The sequence below is a fragment of the Stegodyphus dumicola genome, chromosome 12 (genome assembly GCF_044657685.1).
Source record: "Stegodyphus dumicola isolate Sdum_Otavi_A_Nest chromosome 12, ASM4465768v1".
Lineage (NCBI taxonomy): Eukaryota > Metazoa > Arthropoda > Arachnida > Araneae > Eresidae > Stegodyphus > Stegodyphus dumicola.
Window position 1 is genome coordinate 38,556,930 of NC_140779.1, and position 18,893 is coordinate 38,575,822.

The window sequence follows — 18,893 nt, forward strand, 5'->3', positions numbered from 1 at the left end:
ATGTATAAGCTAAAAATTCATTTTTCATAATTCTGCTGAAAATTATTATGTATTTCATTTATTGATTAAATCCGAATAGGAATCATTACCATAACTGCAGAATTATAATAATTTCAATGAACAAAGTATTTTAAATATAAGTGAAAACAAGCATTGCATGAAAAACTCTTTATTAGGAAATATATGTACATATATATACATATATAAAAATGGAAAATATGACACTAAAATGACATTAAAAATATGAAATGTAATGCATGTACAAAATGCAATAAATTCAGACTCGAACATGTATTTAAAGAGTCCACACAAGCTCTAGGAGTGCTGACATTATACAAAAGGCTTGCCACAAAATTATAAAAATTTGTTGATGTATGTGCATATTGAACGCTAAATACAAAATTAGTTTTAAATAGAATGTCAAATGCCTTCATGGCATGATTTGGGCATGCTTTTAAGTGATTTACTGCTTTAATATAGAATGAACTTGTAATGCACACTATAATGGGCTGTTTATTCTGAGCTGGTCCAAGAGATTCCATGTCTTCTATTCCCTGAAAATAAATTTCTTTATTAAGAATACATCCATTACCTATCTATTAGGACAAGTTAAATACCAATGAGCCATACTAGAAAGTTTATCTTTCCAATTAAAAAATATCGCCAGAAAATTTTTCTTCTTTCAAAAATAAGTAATTCCTAGTAATTTTATTCACATAGAGGTCTTTTGCTTTTAGTTTCTGTAAAAATGCAGTATAAATACATATAGGAATATGTAAATATTATATTGATGCAAATATAAAATAGGATAGTCTATCTGTGCGTTGCTTCTTAATGAAAAATGTAATAAATAATGTACATAAAAATGTAAAAAGAACAAACTATATGGAGAATTAGTCTGTCTTTTCCTTATGAAAACAAGTATCATCCCTTCATAATAAACTATTGTTGTTCATAATAAACTATTGTTATTGTAAAGATGTTTGTTCTTGATTTCATGATCGCTATAGTCTGGCTGGAAGTGTATCTTTTGAATTTCACCTTGAAACAATTTTTCCATCACTTTACAAGTTAAAAAAAAAAAAAAAAAAAAATCTATGTTCACTGTATATACATGCATATATATGATTAGTGTCATGCTTTAGATTTAGATCATATAAAGGCATCACACATATTACAAACCATCTTATTCTCTCGAAATATTTGCTAGTATGTAGGTGACATTCAAATCAATGCAATTCCAATTCTACAGAAATTAGCTAAATGACCATGCATCATCTGTGGGTACAATAGTCGAAAGCAGCCTGAGAAGATGAATTTTCGCCACATGAGGCCAAATACATTCACTGTTGTAAAATGGCTCATTTTAATATAATCTGCCCTCTTAAAATGAAAGTTAGTGCAAAGCATATCAAAATTCCTCAATACTTACATTTACCAAATATTAGAAGTGCAGAATTTGGATTTTTTTTTTTTTTTTTTTTTTTTTTTTTTTTTTTCAAATAACAACCTGATGCTAAAATACTTGCTTTGCCTTTACCCTACAAAAATAAAAATAAAAGTATATATAAAAGACATATACTGGATAAAAATTGCATGTGAAATGTAATAATTAATTGAAACTATATAAATATCACACATGAACCTTTCAAGATAGAATATGTAGCAAATTTCAAAGTATATGCAGCTCAGCTCACTTACATATAGTATCAATAGCTTATTTACATATACATGCACTGCAAACTAAAAATATTATCCTATGAAAAGAATTTTATAGCTAAGCATATGAAATTATTTTTTATGCATAGACTTATGCCAAATATTTACTCATTAATAGAATAAAACCTTTTTCCCTCTTTCTTTCCAATAATTTTAGCTGAGCAAAAGTTCTGTGAGCAAAACTAATGCTTTTAGGTCATCTATATATATATATATAAATACACACGTTTATTACATAATGATTACAAAAATATCATTAAAAAGGCCTTTGGCACTAGAGGCACATGCATTTACCGCTTATCTTTAAGAGCCAGAAGGAAAAAACTATAAGCCATTTAAGAATAAAGACCAATGTGAGTAATAGATGCAAAATTACTTTACTCTAGGTAATTAAAAAGTAAACAAAGAAAAGTTTTAAAGTATTCTATCATTTATAATCCTAATTAAATTCTATCATTTATAATCCTAGTTGAATTTTTAAAGATTTTTACCACTGAAATCAGCAATACTTGGTACCAGAAGATCAGGGCGTTTTGTTTCCACATATTTCAAAATTCTTGGGACATAAAAAGATGAAAACTGTTTTTTAAATGTCTATCATTAGAAATTGTTTCAGTTTCTATACAATTTCTTACATGGCTATTAGACAAAACCATTTCAATTGTTTTTATGACTGAAACATACTGAAATGTTTCTTTTACAATTTTGGTTTCAAATTGACCTGTTTTTGTATTCAGAGCTTGATCGAATCTACTGCCAAGCATAATTTCGACAGCTTCGATAAAATTCTGACAGATTTTCAAAGCCTTTATTTGTCCTTTAGTTGCTGACATGCCATCAAAAATCTGCCTAATGGGAAGGATGCCTCCGTGGAGGTCTTTCTAAGGCAAACTGGTTCGTATACACGTTACACATGGAGAAAACCACAAAAAAGTCCATGCAGCCAGCTCCTTCATGCGATTCAAACTCTGGACCGAACTACCAGTGCTCAGCGACTTTGCCGCTGGTGGGTAATATTTAGAGGATGTGCATTAATGTTCGGAGAAAAAGCATGATATTAAGCATTTGTAAGTAAACAGCCTGTTAAACATGGTATTTAGGGCATATAAATTAAAATGAGCGCAGGGGCGTAGCTAAAGGAGGGCAAGGGGCATCTGTCCCCGGGCGCAGGATCCAAAGGGCGCCAAACTGATGTTACGGCATTTTAGAATTAAATGTTTTCCATCCTTGGGAAGCAGTAGGGGGCGCGAAATCTTCAGTTGTCCCTGGGCGCTGAAAACCCTAGGTACGACTCTGAATGAGCAGCAAGAAATATAATATTAAGCATACGTAAGTAAAATTTACATAAAGTAAATATTAGTTACTGAAATCAATTTGGCCTTCCCCCATTTTCTCAAAATTGTTCCAAAAACTGTTCCGTTAAGAAAATTTTCGGCCACATATTATCTTAGAAGGAAACATTCTTTAAACGCAATTTAATAGTTCTTTGACTGTATCTCAACCATTATGCTTAATTTCATGCCGAGACAAGTACTCGAGTATGCAGTTTTGTAAATTTTCTTTGCAAACACTTTAAAATCACTTTTAGGAAACATAGCACGGAAATCAGACAAAATAATAATAAATTGAGAAAAAATGACACATGCAAATAAATTTTGAACAGCAGCGAAAGAAAGCGAGGAGGCCGCAAGAGAATTCTACCAGCTTTGTGCTTTTGCAGCGTTTACATTTACTGGATTCTTTGCGGTAGTGTTTTCGAAGGCAGGTGGAAGGATGGTAACTTTGAACTTCTGCAGTTCATAAAATTTCAGAATGCAGTTCCAAATACTGATATACATCTGTAAATTTTTTTTCATGACTGTTGCGAGAAGAATTTTGCAAAGTACAAATGGATTAAAAAACACCTAAGACTGAGAAATTGTACCATACTGTCTACAAATCAGCTGATAGAATAGTAAATCAAACTTTTAGAATACTATTAATGATTTTGTGTATAAGGAAAACAAACAAAATAGTACTTTACGGTATTAGAATTAATGTTTTATTTCAAAACTAAACCCAGATATTTTGTTTTTATGTATATCATTTTGACATTTTATAGACTTTTTATTGTGCACTGAGTGAGGCAGCAAGAACTCTGGCTACACCTCTAACAGTGTTCACATAACTTAGTTATTGAAAATGTAAACAAGCTGTGTTACCTGAGTCTTTAAATCCTATCTAAACCAGAAAATGAATTCATATGAGTTTATTAAAATCAGGTTACTTACATTTCTTTCCTACTTTAAAGGACTGTGGATAAGAAAAGGTTTATAAGACTTATTTGATACAACAATAGCTTTTGCTAATGTAAACAATTATATTATTTTGAACATTACTTCATCAGATCCTCACTCATTTTAATATCACTAGGAGAAGATATAATAACTAATTGAAATGAAAAGGCAATAATCTTGAAAAGTAATAAGTAAATGTCATTAGTTTAACTTTCTAACTATTGAGTTGATGTATATGAATTAATCTATGAATCATTTTAGAATTATCGTTTAAATTAGTATATATTTCGACAATTTTGAAAGTATGCCTGACAAGTTTTCTTAGAAGGGGGAAATAAATAAATAAAAATAACCCGTCGAATTAGGTTTTCTCCCGCAATAGAAGGGAGGGGAAGCTGTTTTTTAATTGTGCATTCTATTATCTGTTAATAAAATAAGTTAATTTTTTAAATATGATAGGCGCTGCCACAAATATAAGGCAATATTGCTTAATTTTCATATTATAAAATAAAAATGCATCAAACATTTAGGTTTTATGGCTTACATATAAAAAGTCGTTTTGTTTCAGTTGAAATAAAAATGTTTAGACATAAACGAATTTTACTATTTAATTAAGTCTGAAAAAAACATGCCTTACATTTTTTAGAAATAAATACTGTTTTTTTTTAATTTTCTTATTTGCATTAAAAGAAATAAACATTTGGTGTACATATTATATATTGGCATATACGTATATTTGTCAGTAAATGCATATTTAACATAAAATAAATACATGTATATAGCATATAAAGTCAACTCAATATCTGGAATTTTCAAAAATCCGGACTAGGTATAGTTTTTAATTTAAAACAGAGTAGAAAATAAAATTACCTTTTAGGACATTAACAGCATCTTCGGGAACTTCTTGCAGTTATAAAAATCTGATAATTTTGAACTATTATGTAACGCCTCCTGAAAAAAAGTATTTCATTGTGCTACAGTTTAAAAAAAAGACAAGGGACAGATAAATTTGACAATTTGCTGTGCACAAGTATTAGGAATATAGAACCTATGTAGAATGGGACAAGGTACTAAAATTTTATGCTTGGTCTTTGATTGAAAATGAATTCTCATTAAATAGTTATCTGCATGAATTACCTGGAATATTTAATAATACAATAGTTTTCAGTTTGTCATCAGAAAATCAAAACTTATTATTTTTTTTAAATAGCTGGGTTTTCTTTTAGTCCAAAGGGGCAATTCTCCCAGAAGGACTGTTAATTTCGTTTTGGCATTTTGCATATATTTTGCATTTTGCATATTCCCGATATGTTTCATTTCAAATTGCTGCCACCAAACATTATATTTAAAGAAATTAAATAATGAAGAATCTGCATGAATGTATGTATGTTTCTCGCATTATAATAAAACAACGGTACCTAGAGCCAACAAAATTTGAATAAGGTAATCTTCCATAGAATATGGGCATGTGGAAGCCCTAATTTGAATTTGAAATTGGTTTTATTATTTGCTTTATTATTTAATATTTTGTAATACTTCAACGAATTTTTGATTAACAAAGTAAACGATTTCAAAGCGAGCAATGGCAAGTCTGTACGAGTAAAAAATATATATATATATATCTCCAGCTCGCGAGACTGTATTGGAAATTCTAAAGATATGTTCATTTTAAAATTATTTTGCGATATTGCTGTTGAATGTTTTTATGGTTTAAGTGCGAAGAACGTGATATTTAATAAATAAAGGTAACACACAAAATGTTAAAAAAATGCCCCTTTGGACGTAATTTAAAATCTGAAGCTTTCAGTCTTTTTTAAAGAATGCAAGATTTTTTTTTAATCGTAAACGGAAAGCCGTCTTAGCAGCTTTATTGGCCTCCCGGACTTTTGAATGTTCAAGAGGCCTTAGTTACACCTACACTCTCGAGAATAACAACATATTTGCAAAAATATAAGTTTTAGAATGCTGATATGACCCAGGTAGTGCTAGTATTTATATTTTGGAAAAATTCAGCTTTGCAACAGTAAGTGAATTTTATTGTCACAAACTATAAGCAGAATTTATAAAAAATGAAAGTTAAAAATTTATTAAAAACTACTAGAAGCTGAAAACGATATGAGTTCAATAGGAAATTCAGTAAAGTATACGGTTTTTATTTCTTCCAATACTACCAAATAATTTACACACTTGTGTTATAAAAAAAATCAAAACTTTAGTATGCATTTTTTTTTTCCACCGCTGTTCTTCCTATTTGAAATAAGAATGCATGCAAAACTAAATTTAAATAATTAAATTCGATAGCTTTGTGTAAATTGTTCAAAAATAAAAATAATGTTAAGAATTATTTACAAAAAGTACCATCCATACGTACAGCTTTCATTGTGTTAGCAGTACATAATAAATAAAACTACGTTACAGCATTACACTCTTAAAGCAAATTTACAGACACCTAAAAAAAAAAAGAGCAAACTAACTATAATTTATAATAATTAAGATATTTATATTAAGAAAAAATTGTATATATATTTTAAAAGCGAACTTACTTTTGGCAAAGGAGCTGTATCCATTGTTACGACTGTCCTCGCTTGAAATGGCGCTTAGCCAAAGAACAAACTTGTTTGGTCAGTCTGGGTGGACGATGACAAGACAGGGGGTCGTCCTGCTCCTTCAATTCACTCCCTTCCCCAAGGTTATTATTGCAAGTGGGAAACATGTTCTGCTACCAAGACAGTAAATTTGCGTTGTTTGACACGCAACGGAGCGAAAACTGCTGTCACCCTCCAAATCCCACTCTGCGAGATTTAGAGTGTATACTTTTATATCGCGAGAACGCGGATAATGAATAAAGCAGATTCGATTCATTCGAATAGTGAACCACAGAAACCCAAAATACAAAATGCAAATTTTAAAATTAAATCATGAAAAAGGGCGAATTTTATTTTAAATGAACCTTAATTTCGAAATGTGAAAGGAAGAAGAATTAAATAAGTTTAATAAAAAAAGAGGGATTAATGAATATATATCAAATTCAATTAACATTGAGAAGCTTAAATTTTAGGAGCTAATTTTTTAAGAACTACTCGTGTGATTTTTACAAAACTTGGCAGTTGGGCATAATTTGAGTCGTAGAATTGAAATATGAAAGAAAAGGCATGTCATTTCAGAAAATGTCCGATTTTATATGTCAAAATACCTATATTAGAACAATACTATATATAACTAACTCTAATACATACTGTTGAAATTATTTCTTTTTCCGTCCGATGGAACCAATTTTTCTTTTATTATTTATCGTCTGTCGCCGACTAGGTCACGTGACTGGCGGCAGAGAAAGAATGTAATAACTCTTTTAGTTTAGTTTGAGTGTGACGCTTGAAATGATCTGCTTCTTGGCCGCATAGCGGTAATCAACAATTATAATAATTGTTCTTGATAAACTAATCTTGGCCCTATGATGGGAAATTTATATTATATGTAAATTTTGTGTTCTGAATAATGTAAATAATGTACGTAGGCGCTTCATTAAATATTTCTGTGTTTCAACTGGAAGTTCTTATTTTCAAGTTGAGTCTTTACGTGAAAATGGTATATTGACTCTTGAAATGCTAGTATATTCTTGATTAAATTGATGTTCTCCCAACTCGTAAATAAAATAGAATCGTTAATCGTGATCATAACGTTCAAGTTTTACACACATAGCGCCCTAAGCCGAAGCGCCCTTAAGTCTCGAAGCGCCCTAAACCGCGCTTTCGAGACATGAAAAACGCTATTTGAATTTCTTCAATCACCCCAGTAGAACGGAAGATATTTTTTTCGCAGTGTGCATTTATAAAGACAGTACTAAAAATTGTGATAAAGGCAATGAGAAGAAATTCGAAAGTTTAAAGCGAAATGGTGCGTTTTTAGGCCTATAAAAAATCAAGTAATTCGGTATGTAAGTCAAAAGAGCGATACTTGAATTTCAACTGTAAACATTCCAGCTTAATTTGCAACACCATAACATCCTCCGCGCCCGACTGAGAGAGGAGTAGAATTGATAGATGATAAACAGATGTCGAAAACTGTCATGAATACGTTTAATGAGGTTTACGAGAACGGCGCACTGTTACAGACAGTTCAAGCAAACATAAAAAACAGCCGTAAACATTCAATTTCCGGAATAGGCATATTGCTCGACCTTGGGTCGCAGAAAACTTTCATCAAGAGAAGCGTTTCCGAATGAATGAATTTGTCGATTATCAGTAGTGAATTTGTAACAGTTTATGCTTTTGTCAGGAGAAACCATGAAAAGGAAAGAACTAATTCAATTTCATTTTGATTCGCCCATCAAATACGGAAATAAACATAAAAGCTTTAAAAATAAAAATAATAAGTGGCTCTGCCATACCAATACCGAATAAAAAGATTGCAAATACATGTAGACATAAAGGGTTACAATCAACAAACACATTTCATGTTAGATATAAAGATGACAAATTTTCATTTCTTATTAGTTTAGATATTAATTGAAAGATTATTAGAGGAAAGGTCTGCCGAATTTTTGAATCACTAGTAGAGGTAGAAACTCAATTGTGGTGGTATGTGAGCGGAATAAAAAACGCACGCAAAGATATAAATTTAAAATAATTTAGAAAGCGATTCAACATCCAAATAAATAAGAAATTTATGGCAATTAGAAACATCGGGAATCTCTAATAAATCTGATGACAGTCCTTGGAAGACAACCTCAGAAAAGTTTGAAAAATTAAATTTGAAGACATCAGATATACGGTTTGCTTGCCATGGAATAAGTATGGGAGGGAATAACAGAACTTACTGGTAGCAGAGAAACGCTTTTAGTCACTGTGGGATCAGAAATTTTATGAGGGTTACAGATTAACATAAGAATCGAGATATCTGAAAACTGAAAAAATATACTTTTTCAGTCAGACACCACGAAATTTCGCGTTGTCTTCAAAGCATTCCCAAAATGTTGAAGTCTAACTGTGACTAAATAATTCTTTAGAATCAAGGTCCAAACTTTAACCAGACAAATTTCAAATTTTGATTAACAACATAAGATTAAAATCTTAGGTGACATTCAGCAAGTGTTCCTTCAATTTGTCTTGGGACCTTGCGACAGAAATACAACACTGACCTACTGAGCAACTTCCGACCTAAAGGCAACAAACGGAATATGTTACTCAGAGGTAAAACCATCTACTAACTACTGGCCACAACCTTAGGTCGGGGCCAAAACAGATCAGTCGGGCACTAAAATGTCAAAGTCAAATTTCAAAGTTTACATTTGTACAATATACAGAGGTATTTGTATATATTGCGTACGTTGAAGAAATACGTCTGAAGTAATTATATTAAGATTTTCCAGAATAGTCAAGACAGGAATTGACAGCCGCCTACAATAACAGTAAAATTTTTAGCGATTCTCAAAACATCAAAATCTTGTGCATGACCCGAGTAATTTTTGGTGCAAAACCAAGTTAATGTATATTGAGTTCAAATATAAAAATTTATGTTAAGAAATACGAATGCGAGTACCTCAGAGAAGATTCCCCTTTTAGACACTTATTTTCATACGTGGACAGCAGCAGCTACAGCTACAGCTATGATAGCAGCTACAGCTATGATAAACGAAGAAGGTAAAGAACGCTGAAAAAATAATAAGGAAAGGGTGTTTAAATATGAAGAAATGAGTGACCGTTACAAAAGATCTGGGAAGAAAATGAAGAAACATATTCAGTATAGGAGTAGCAAAGTTTTAGATTACGTTGGGAAATGGGAAAAAGATGGTTTCATATTGAGATAAGGGTACTAACAGAAGAATTTGTGAAATTCGATGATAGAATTTCTAAGCGAGAAATTTTGAAAACTATAGGATGTTCATTCGTTCGTCTAGGTTTCTTAAATCTGTTCTGCATAACAGAGCGAATTTTATTACAAGAAGTATGGAAAACAGACTACAGTGTTACCTCATGAATTTCGTTTAATTTGAGAAAACGAAACGAAAACTATCACAAATACAAGATGCAAAAATACTGTTGTAAGCTCCATGACTTATATTTGTTAACGATAGTCAACAGCCGTTGTTTTCCTTTTATTTTAGACGGAGTTTTGCTTTTGCAGTTTGCCAATAGCAAGAAAGATTAGAATAATGTTTTTATTTCCTAAAGTGTGTAAGCAAATAAAGTTTGGCTTTCTTAAGCAAGAAAATATAATTGTTTATTTAAAATATTTCTTTTCAAGTGTCATAGAATGAAGTCATATTTAATTTAAAGGCGAGAACGACTGAATGAAATAATATTCAGGTAGATTCAACACAATAAATACTGAGATTTCATTTCAATAGTTTGTAAGAACAACAAATGGGAATTAATCAGTTGTATTGTTTTACAGATACCAGTGGAAAAGACTATGGCGTAGTAATATACTGTACATGTAATTATTAGGTATGTTTGACTAATAATTTCCTTTTTTCATCAAACACTGTGGTCCAAACTGCCCATGTTCTATTCTTAACGTTCAATTCTAAGATGAAATCCCTTCTAGTGATAACGTCTGCTGGATTCTCTTTTATCGGACAGTATCTTCACGTTGTATATATATCACATGGTACAACTGTACGAACTCAAGCTTCAAAATTCAGACTGACTGCACTGAAAAAATTTGTTTCGCCAAAACTAGGACTTAGCTGCATTAACAGGAAACGGATTAATAAAGACAATGCTAGATAATTTGAAAAACCTATGATTGTGCTGCATTCGATAAAACGTTCTGCAGAAAGATAGAAGCTATTTTTTCTAAAAACAGTTAAGAAAATTCAAAAAAAAAAAAAAAAAAAATCGAACTAACAACGTGAAGATACTGTCCGATAAAAGAGAATCCAGCAGACGCTACCACTAGAAGGGATTTCATCTTAGAATTGAACGTTAACGAATAGAACATGGGCAGTTTGGACCACAGTGTTTGATGAAAAAAGGAAATTATTAGTCAAAAATACCTAATAATTGCAACTCAGAAAAAACTGAGAAAAGAAAAAGCTTGAAAACGCTTCAAGCAAAACGTGAAAATGCTACAAATGCTTCGATATAGGGAATTTTAATTGTTGAATTAGTTAGAGAATCTTAACAGTTTTAGTGAATTTAATTAGGAAAGCATAATAGTTAATTAATTTAGGGAATCTTAATAGTAATGTTCAAGTATATACTTTTAGTGCCTCATCATATCATAGTCATTCTTGTTATTTCCTCTTTACGTCACTTTCGTCTTTACCTCTTCCGTCGGCTTCTACTGAAACTGAGTACCTTATTAAATCCTACAACCATTTATTCTGTTTATTTTTTTCCAACTGCACTTCTTCTGTTTATTTTATTTACATTTTCAAAACCTTGAACACTACAAGTAATTTTAGACGCTCGTTGTCTCAGCGTAGGGAAACATTCCTGTTTAACGACAGCAAATAGCCATAAATTAGCATTAAACTCAAATCATCCCAAACTTAGCAGTGAGATTCACTGTGCCAGAACAGTGAGTTTTACCAAAAGTCAAATGTATTCCTTTTTTTTCCCTCGTAGGGCATGCGGGAGAAATTTCTGTGTGACGATGTGCGGTTAGACCACAATAGAGATAACTTGTAGAGACATTAGGTACTTTTTGGAAGCAAGGAAGATGAAAAATGAGCCGTCGCCTTCGCCGGGAATCGAACCATGGACCTCTGGAATACCGGCCCAGCGCACAGAACCGCTACACTACGAAGGCACGCTAGGAAGGCGGGAGAAATACCTTATAAACTCACATACGTAAAATCGAGAGTTTAGTATATTATCAACTTCAGTGATTCACCTTGTAAATTTCGTCATAAAATAGGAAAATCCGCTTATATTATGATATTATTAAATATTGTTGTATAGTTTTTTTTTTTTAAATATAAATAAAGCCTTTGACATTTTTGAGGAAGTTCCAGCCTATTTAACACACCGCAAATTCGGATTGACATACTCTGTCAAAGACACTTAATAAGTATTCTTTGGGAAAATGTATTTCACTGTTTACTGTTTAAGCGTACAACCAGGGTTTCTAGAAAAAAAAAATCTGATACGGACACATGACTTCCTTGTGCGGCCTATATTTTTTTCACTTCATTTAAACTTATTTCCTCGAATTTAATTAGATATGTTGTAGTGTTGCGTGGCCCCAACTTGTCAGCAATTGTGGTAGTGACTGCTTTGAACTGTAATTTACACAAACACGTAAGAAGGGCTTTAAAGCCCTCTTATTCCACTTTAGAAATAACAGCTGCTTTCACTTGACGCTCACAAACTACGCCGACCCGGCGGTATAACAAAAACAGTAATGTGAAACTAAAAATTAATGACAGGATGAATAAACAACTAGATCACTACCTACGAGGCTCTAAAATCGTAACTAACTTAACCGCGTTCTAAAATACAGCTGAGATTCAGCGAGCTTACTGATTAAGCAGTTGAAAGATTCAACAAACTGCCGAGATAGGCACACAGGCTGAAACGCGCGGTTCTTAAATTTCTACCTAGCAACCTTCACGTTAACGATTCAAGAAGCACACATACAATCTCGTTTCCCTTCTATTTAAACTCAACTTACTTCTGCTAAAATTTGAATACTCTGCGCGTTCTACTACAATTTACATACTCTGGCATTAGCAATTCTAGGGAAAAGTAAAGGCTTGACAGGAAAGATAGCTTAAAATAAATGTTAGTTAAAATAAATATAAACCCTACAATGTAATTCTCATTTAATTAATTCAGTTCTCACTTAAAGCAAAAATACATAAAAACTCAAAACATCTTCATTAAAAATTGTAAAATACAGAAAAATCTAAAACACCAAAAGGAAGACAAAATTTTGATGCACAAAACTGAAAGTTAACTTTTGTTCACACTGAAGTTGGTGCAACAACTGACTAATTCAATACTCTACTAAGTATTTCAAAAGTAAATAATTGGTGGCCTAGTTAGGCTTAGTATCACTTTAAAATTGTTGATAATTCTAAAATTGTTGCATGCAGATTAACTAAAGGCATAAAAACCTTAACCGAAGTATAAGAACAAGATAATTTAGTCACTTTTAAGGCAAAAAATGCACAATTTACTAACATTATAAGACTTGAAAAAACTGAGCTCACCGAGCAGGGTAACAGAGTGGGTGTATATGGAGAGTTGCCCTGTTGGATAAATGCTTACTTTTTAGCTTCAGCTGCTGTGCTGGTTGGATGCTCTCTTCCTACCGCAATCGTATTAAAAAATGTTAATGTTCTTGAATAGGCATGATTAGGGTGTCAAATGAATTGTGGCCACAAGTGAGAATTCAAATAAAAATAGAATTTACTCCGGCTTGGCTTATTTCTCTTCAGTATGGGCTTATTCCTCTAAGCATCAAGTATCTACGCGAAACAACATTGTTATAGTTTTACGTCTCAGTGTTTCTACATGAGTACTTCCAAAATTCGCTTTCATCATATATACACTTGTATACGTTTGGTGCGGTCGTCCCATATATAAAATTTCAACGTTCTAAGGCTACTCGTTTTTAAGTTACTCGAGATATATACATACGTACAGACGTCACGAAAAAATTCTTTTCTGAATCTGTTTTAGATCCATTTTACAATTCATTTTGAATAAAATAGCACTTTATTCCCTCCATAGGTACAGATATCACGCAAAAATATCGTCTAAATAGACAACAGCTGTGAAAATGTATATTTTCGGTGAAATAAGGTGAAAAAAAGGCATTTTCACTTATACAAGATTTTTCCTTGAGTAGATTTTAATTGCAAAAGTTTGTTCATATATTTGAAATAATTGAGACTGCCTTTGTTTTTGGTTTTTATATAGGTCTTTCAATGTAATTTTCATTACTGAAAACTTATCGATTATTAATTTGTAACTTTTTCTGTAATTTTTACAAGATTGTTTCATCTTTAGCCTTTTTCGGCTTTTTAATGATATTTTATGATATTTTAATAATTATTGGACTATTTTAATTTTGCTTTAATGTAAATTTTGTACGTTAGAGGACGAAGACATATTGAGAAAAGAAATGAATTTAATGAGACCTTTTAATTAGATAAATTTTGTAAGAATACGGGATTACCTTTAAAACGGTTTAAAGTCTCAGTGGGTTCATTTGAACGAAACATGTCTGTCGCCCTCATTAATCAAATTGGTTTAAGGCTTCAAAGCCTTAAACCTTGTTCCGTTGACAAGTTCTGCTTGGAGCATTAAACAGAGGAGATTAACAAATTTTTATTGTTTTGGTTTTAATTGTACATTTTTCCAATTTTTCTAGTTTAAATGTAAATTTTATTTGGTACGTTTCTTCAATTTGTGTTTCACTAATTTACTTGTTTTACGAATATAATAAGTCGACCTTCCAATATTTAAGCGACTTTTTCTTTTTCGTTTTAAGTTTTGTGTTCTTGAATCTTATTTATATATATATATAACATATACATATATTTTAAATGCATATGTAAATCATCATATTTTAACTTCCAGAAGGTACGGATATGATCGAAGTATCTGATCTTTGTATAATAAATTAACGAATCTTTGTTTGCAAATACTTCATTTGAAATCAAAAGATTCTTTAAGCGTTAGTAAAAGATCGTTCTTTCTCACCTTCTAGAAAAATGATCCATCGTTTGCTTGCCCTTGCCTCTCGAATATAGTACCTGAAATGAGAAAAAATATCTGTTATTATTTGTATTAATTACGAGTACTATACTGTGCAGCATAGAATGAACAAATAATAAACGAGTAACTGTAAAAAAACTGAGTAGTAGTTTTTCTGTCTATAAAGATGTTTCCTAAAAATGGATATCTATACTATAAAAATCTGCTCACATCTGCCTCATCTTCGTACGATTTTAATCAGCCGAGATATTAATTAAAAAATCGGAAAAAGCAGTCATTCTTACACGCTGGAGATAAAAATCTGCTTTATTTTGAAAAGTGTAGCCACTGCTCACTTTCAAAGCGTAGAGGTTTGTTAATAAAAAAAAAAATTGAAAGTTTTACAAAATATGAAATAAAAATAGCATTGCCGAACATTAAATATGTTATTATTATATGAGGTTATGTTCTGACGTTGAAGAAACGTGACGTCATTGTAAATCGAAGATTTTTCGTTAATGTCAGCATTTTAAATAAACAGCTGTTGTTGGAAACACTTTTTCTTGTTTGAGATTAAGATAATTGACACAGTATGTTGTTGCCATGTTAATTCTTTTATTGATATTGAGAAAAGGTTGTTATATTACATTAATTTTAAATCATGACGTCATACGTATACGTATTAATCTGAAGTGTCCAAAGATTTTGTTTCCTCGTTTGGCAACAAAAAAGAATATTTACGAATTGGAAAGTATGAAGCGAGTTCATTCATATTTGAAATGTTTGTATGTACTTTGTTTTCAGGTGTACACAGAACTCATAAATTTTGCTTTGGTCGCAGCTATCAAATTTGTTACAGTACTATTCATAGTTCATTTTATTTTCTGTTCTTCAGTACATAAAACTGCTTTGACCGCAGCCAGCTTATCTGTCGGGCTTGCACGCTAGTAATACATTAAATTTTGATAAAGGTATTCATAGAATAAAATACTTCAATAAATTCTTATGCTAAATTTTTCTAAATTAAGCTCTAGAAGAATGTGATAACAAATGACAAAGTAAATTTAGCAGAATTCAAGAAATAAAATAATAAATTTGACTCACAAATTAACTAAAGGAGTTATTCGGCAGTTTCACTGTGTTGCATTTTCGAGACGCAACTATACAAGAAAACAAGCAACAAGAATACAAGCTGCTATGAATACAAGCAACAGAAAAGAATGATATCAAAGAATCTTCAAAAATTCTCTATTTGCTACAACGATGCCCCCTGTAATGCAGGCAAACAGAAAAACACGATGGATTAAAAAGTGGAGTAATACATAAAAGCAAATGAACAATGTTCTATTTATAAATTATTGAGAAAACCTTGGATTAGAATTTAAATGATTGCCTGAAATAAGACTTCATAGATATAAGAAGCCTCGATCCAGTTTAAGAATGAAGCATTTTGTATGAATTTGGCATCCGAATATGCTGTCAGCAAACTACCAATGCTGTGCAATAGATGATTGTTTTCTTTTTCGGAACATAAGGTTCCTAAGGTTCTTGATGCGAAATTTAAAACAGCGTTTGGTTTCACCAATGAATAACAAGTCTCACTAGGAAGACTATAAGTTCTCAAAGAATTCGTATTTAAAATAGAGGCTGTAAAAACAGAAATGTGTCTTTTATAATAGACGAAAACACGAACATAATATATGCATTGTAAAATATTGTTAGAAAATTCAAGTGAAATGAAACTTAATATTAATTTAATATATGAAACTTAATATTGAGGAATGCAGATTTGAGCAACGTAAATGAAGTAACTGAAAGATCTCATGCGTCGCTAAATAGTGACAAAAACACAAAAGGAAGTATTAGAATTTTTACAGTCTACCAATTACAGTGTATTACAAAATTTTTTATAGCAGTCATGATCTAAAATAATACTTGTAGTAAAATATTGTTAAGTAATGCATGTAAAATTATTTTATAAATGATAACCATAACACTGTAGCAAGTAATGCACATTTTTAATACTGAAGGGATACTGGTTTTCAAAAATTAAGGAAAAATCACAAAAATAGCGATAACTCATCCAAAAATAAGCCAATTTCTATAAAATTTGAATATGTTGTCAAATAAGACTTATTGAGTAAAAATGCAATATACAAATTAGTGGCGTTGCAATCGGAATGTGTCATCTGCGAAGAGCATAAAGTTGCATTCTTCAAAGCAGGCCTGCAAATTTCTCTTTGATGATGAGATACGAAATCTGGAGTAGCCAATTCGTTAAAATGACTCCAGGTGTCATTTGCCTGTAGCATTGAGATGGAGAGCTATTGGGAGACTAGAGGCAGGACAAAGGCAATTTCTAACCACAGATTCGACATCCAGTGGGTTGAGCCAAGGACGGCCAACAGCTATGACGAACGCCGATGACCGATATTTGTTGTTATGCGCACGAAGGAATAGAATCACAACTCCGACTCAACTCAGATCCTTCCTTACTGCAGCCACCGGAAGGTTAGTGTCTACGTCATCTGTGCTCAGAAGGTTTCACGAAGGAAGTTCGTACGCGAGGCCACCAGCCATTTATGTGCCGCTTACGTCACGTCATAGAAGGGAACGTTTGAGGTGGACACGCCAACATGTCCACTTGATGTCTGTTCAATGCAGGGCTGTTCTCTTTATGGATAAACCTTCAAACTGATACTAGGCATTATTTGATTTGGAAACAACGTGGAACCAATTATCATCCATCAAACATCCGTGAAAGAGATGCATACGAAGGAGGCAGTGTGTATGTTTGGGGTGTTATCTCTTTGGGTTGAACACATAGACCTTCATGTCTTTCCACGTGGATCCGTGAATGCTCAGGTTTATAGAGATGACATCTTTGATGCTTATGTGTGCCCTTATTGCTGGGGCAATAGATGATGATTTTCTGCTACATCACGACAACGCTAGAGCGCACAGGGCTCGTATCGTGGATGATTATCTTCAGCAGCAAACAATTCAGCGCATGGAGTGGCCAGCTGGATTACTTCGCGTGAATCCTATCCAGCATGTTTGGGATGCTTTAGGAAAGACATATAGCTGTTTTCAGTTCTTCTCTTCGGACCGTTGCCACTCTTGCAACTGCTTTGCAAAATCAATGGCTCTCACTTCCTACGGAGCTGATAGATCGCATAATTGGCAGCATCACATATCGATGCATGAGCTGTATTGCTTCGGGGGGAATCATACTCCATATTGAAGGTAATTTTCTATACCAAATGGACACATCCGATTTCTTCATTTTATACGTATATATATGCTAATTTCCGTTACACTCTAATTGTCTGGTTACTTTACTATGTATTGTATATCATGGGGCAGTTTCATTAAACTCTAGATGCAACTTTTTGAGTAATCGTCATTTTTATGATTTTTCCTTAATTAATGATGACCAGTCTAGAAGCAATTAATGATCAATACAGACAGAGAATCCTCCGTAACTGAGAGTTTAGGAAAAGCCATTTTATTGAACAGATCGTTACTGCACCATTAAAATCTCCAATCTTGCCGATGGCAACATCTGTCTGCATAAGCAAGTAAACTAGATGGTGGTGGTGGAAGGACAAAAAACTAAAAACTGTACATTTACTCGCGTATTCCCCCCCTTTTCGTTTCGCTGATTTTATTGTACGAAAATCGAGAGGCGAATAGTTTAACTTCCGAAAGATACAATTACAGTAAGAACATAACAAAGGAAAACTATTCATGGATAAAATAAAGGTAAGTATTTCAATTTTAATGATTTAAAAGAAACCTACATTCCAATAAGATTACATAGTAATATTAACATTAACAATATTTAATAAGTTATTTTCATTTTTACTTCCTATTTTGAATCTTACCCCCTCCTATTGTTGTCACTTCTATTCCCTAGCCTCCAAATCATTTAATATTGCTGGAATAGCTATCCGTGTCGTCTGTTACAGCTTGTAAGTCGCCGCCATAGTAAATCGCTCAATTTGTTAAGCAATTGCAAAGAAATTAAAGAACTTAGGCTTTGCCGACTTGCAATACTCTGAAAACTGATGTTTTGCAAGGCTGCGTTGAAAAATAAATTAAAAGTTTAGAGCGATGACTAACGTTTGTTTAGAGGGATGATAATATTTTCTAAATTGCGTGGATGATAACTGTATTCACGGAATTTTGTAACATAAAAGTAACTACTTATAAAAAAATTTGAAAATATTCTGCTAAAGAAGTT

General features: G+C 32.1%; 2 protein-coding genes across 6 annotated transcripts in view; both read right to left on the reverse strand.

The window, feature by feature from the left end:
* Notum (palmitoleoyl-protein carboxylesterase notum) overlaps positions 1 to 18,893 on the reverse strand; it is a 198,204-nt gene that overhangs the window by 64,277 nt on the left and 115,034 nt on the right. For both annotated transcript variants that reach the window (XM_035352264.2, XM_035352263.2), the window contains exon 3: positions 14,654 to 14,706. In XM_035352264.2, the coding sequence (XP_035208155.1) occupies positions 14,654 to 14,706 (53 nt within the window). The remainder of the gene's footprint in view (positions 1 to 14,653; positions 14,707 to 18,893) is intronic.
* On the reverse strand, positions 160 to 6,671 carry LOC118182877 (uncharacterized). Of its 4 annotated transcripts, none has more exons than XR_004757138.2 (4): positions 6,539 to 6,658; positions 4,866 to 4,946; positions 1,433 to 1,541; positions 160 to 554 (listed from the first exon to the last, which is right to left on the reverse strand). XR_004757138.2 is itself a non-coding variant. In XM_085827638.1 (2 exons), exons 1-2 carry the CDS (start codon positions 6,560 to 6,562, stop codon positions 225 to 227), a joined length of 354 nt encoding a protein of 117 aa, XP_085683764.1. In that variant the 5' UTR covers positions 6,563 to 6,612; the 3' UTR covers positions 160 to 224. The 4 variants fall into 4 exon arrangements, 1 of the variants encoding a protein (XP_085683764.1); XR_015044394.1 differs by lacking the exon at positions 6,539 to 6,658 and adding an exon at positions 6,367 to 6,444; XR_015044395.1 differs by lacking the exon at positions 1,433 to 1,541 and having other exon boundaries at positions 6,539 to 6,671.

Excerpts from the sequence above, each read along its gene's own strand:
- LOC118182877 (XM_085827638.1), bottom strand. The coding sequence starts at position 6,562 with ATGGATACAGCTCCTTTGCCAAAA. Across the intron at positions 555-6,538 it reads ATACAGCTCCTTTGCCAAAA|GGAATAGAAGACATGGAATC; the intron begins GTAAGTTCGCTT and ends ATTTATTTTCAG.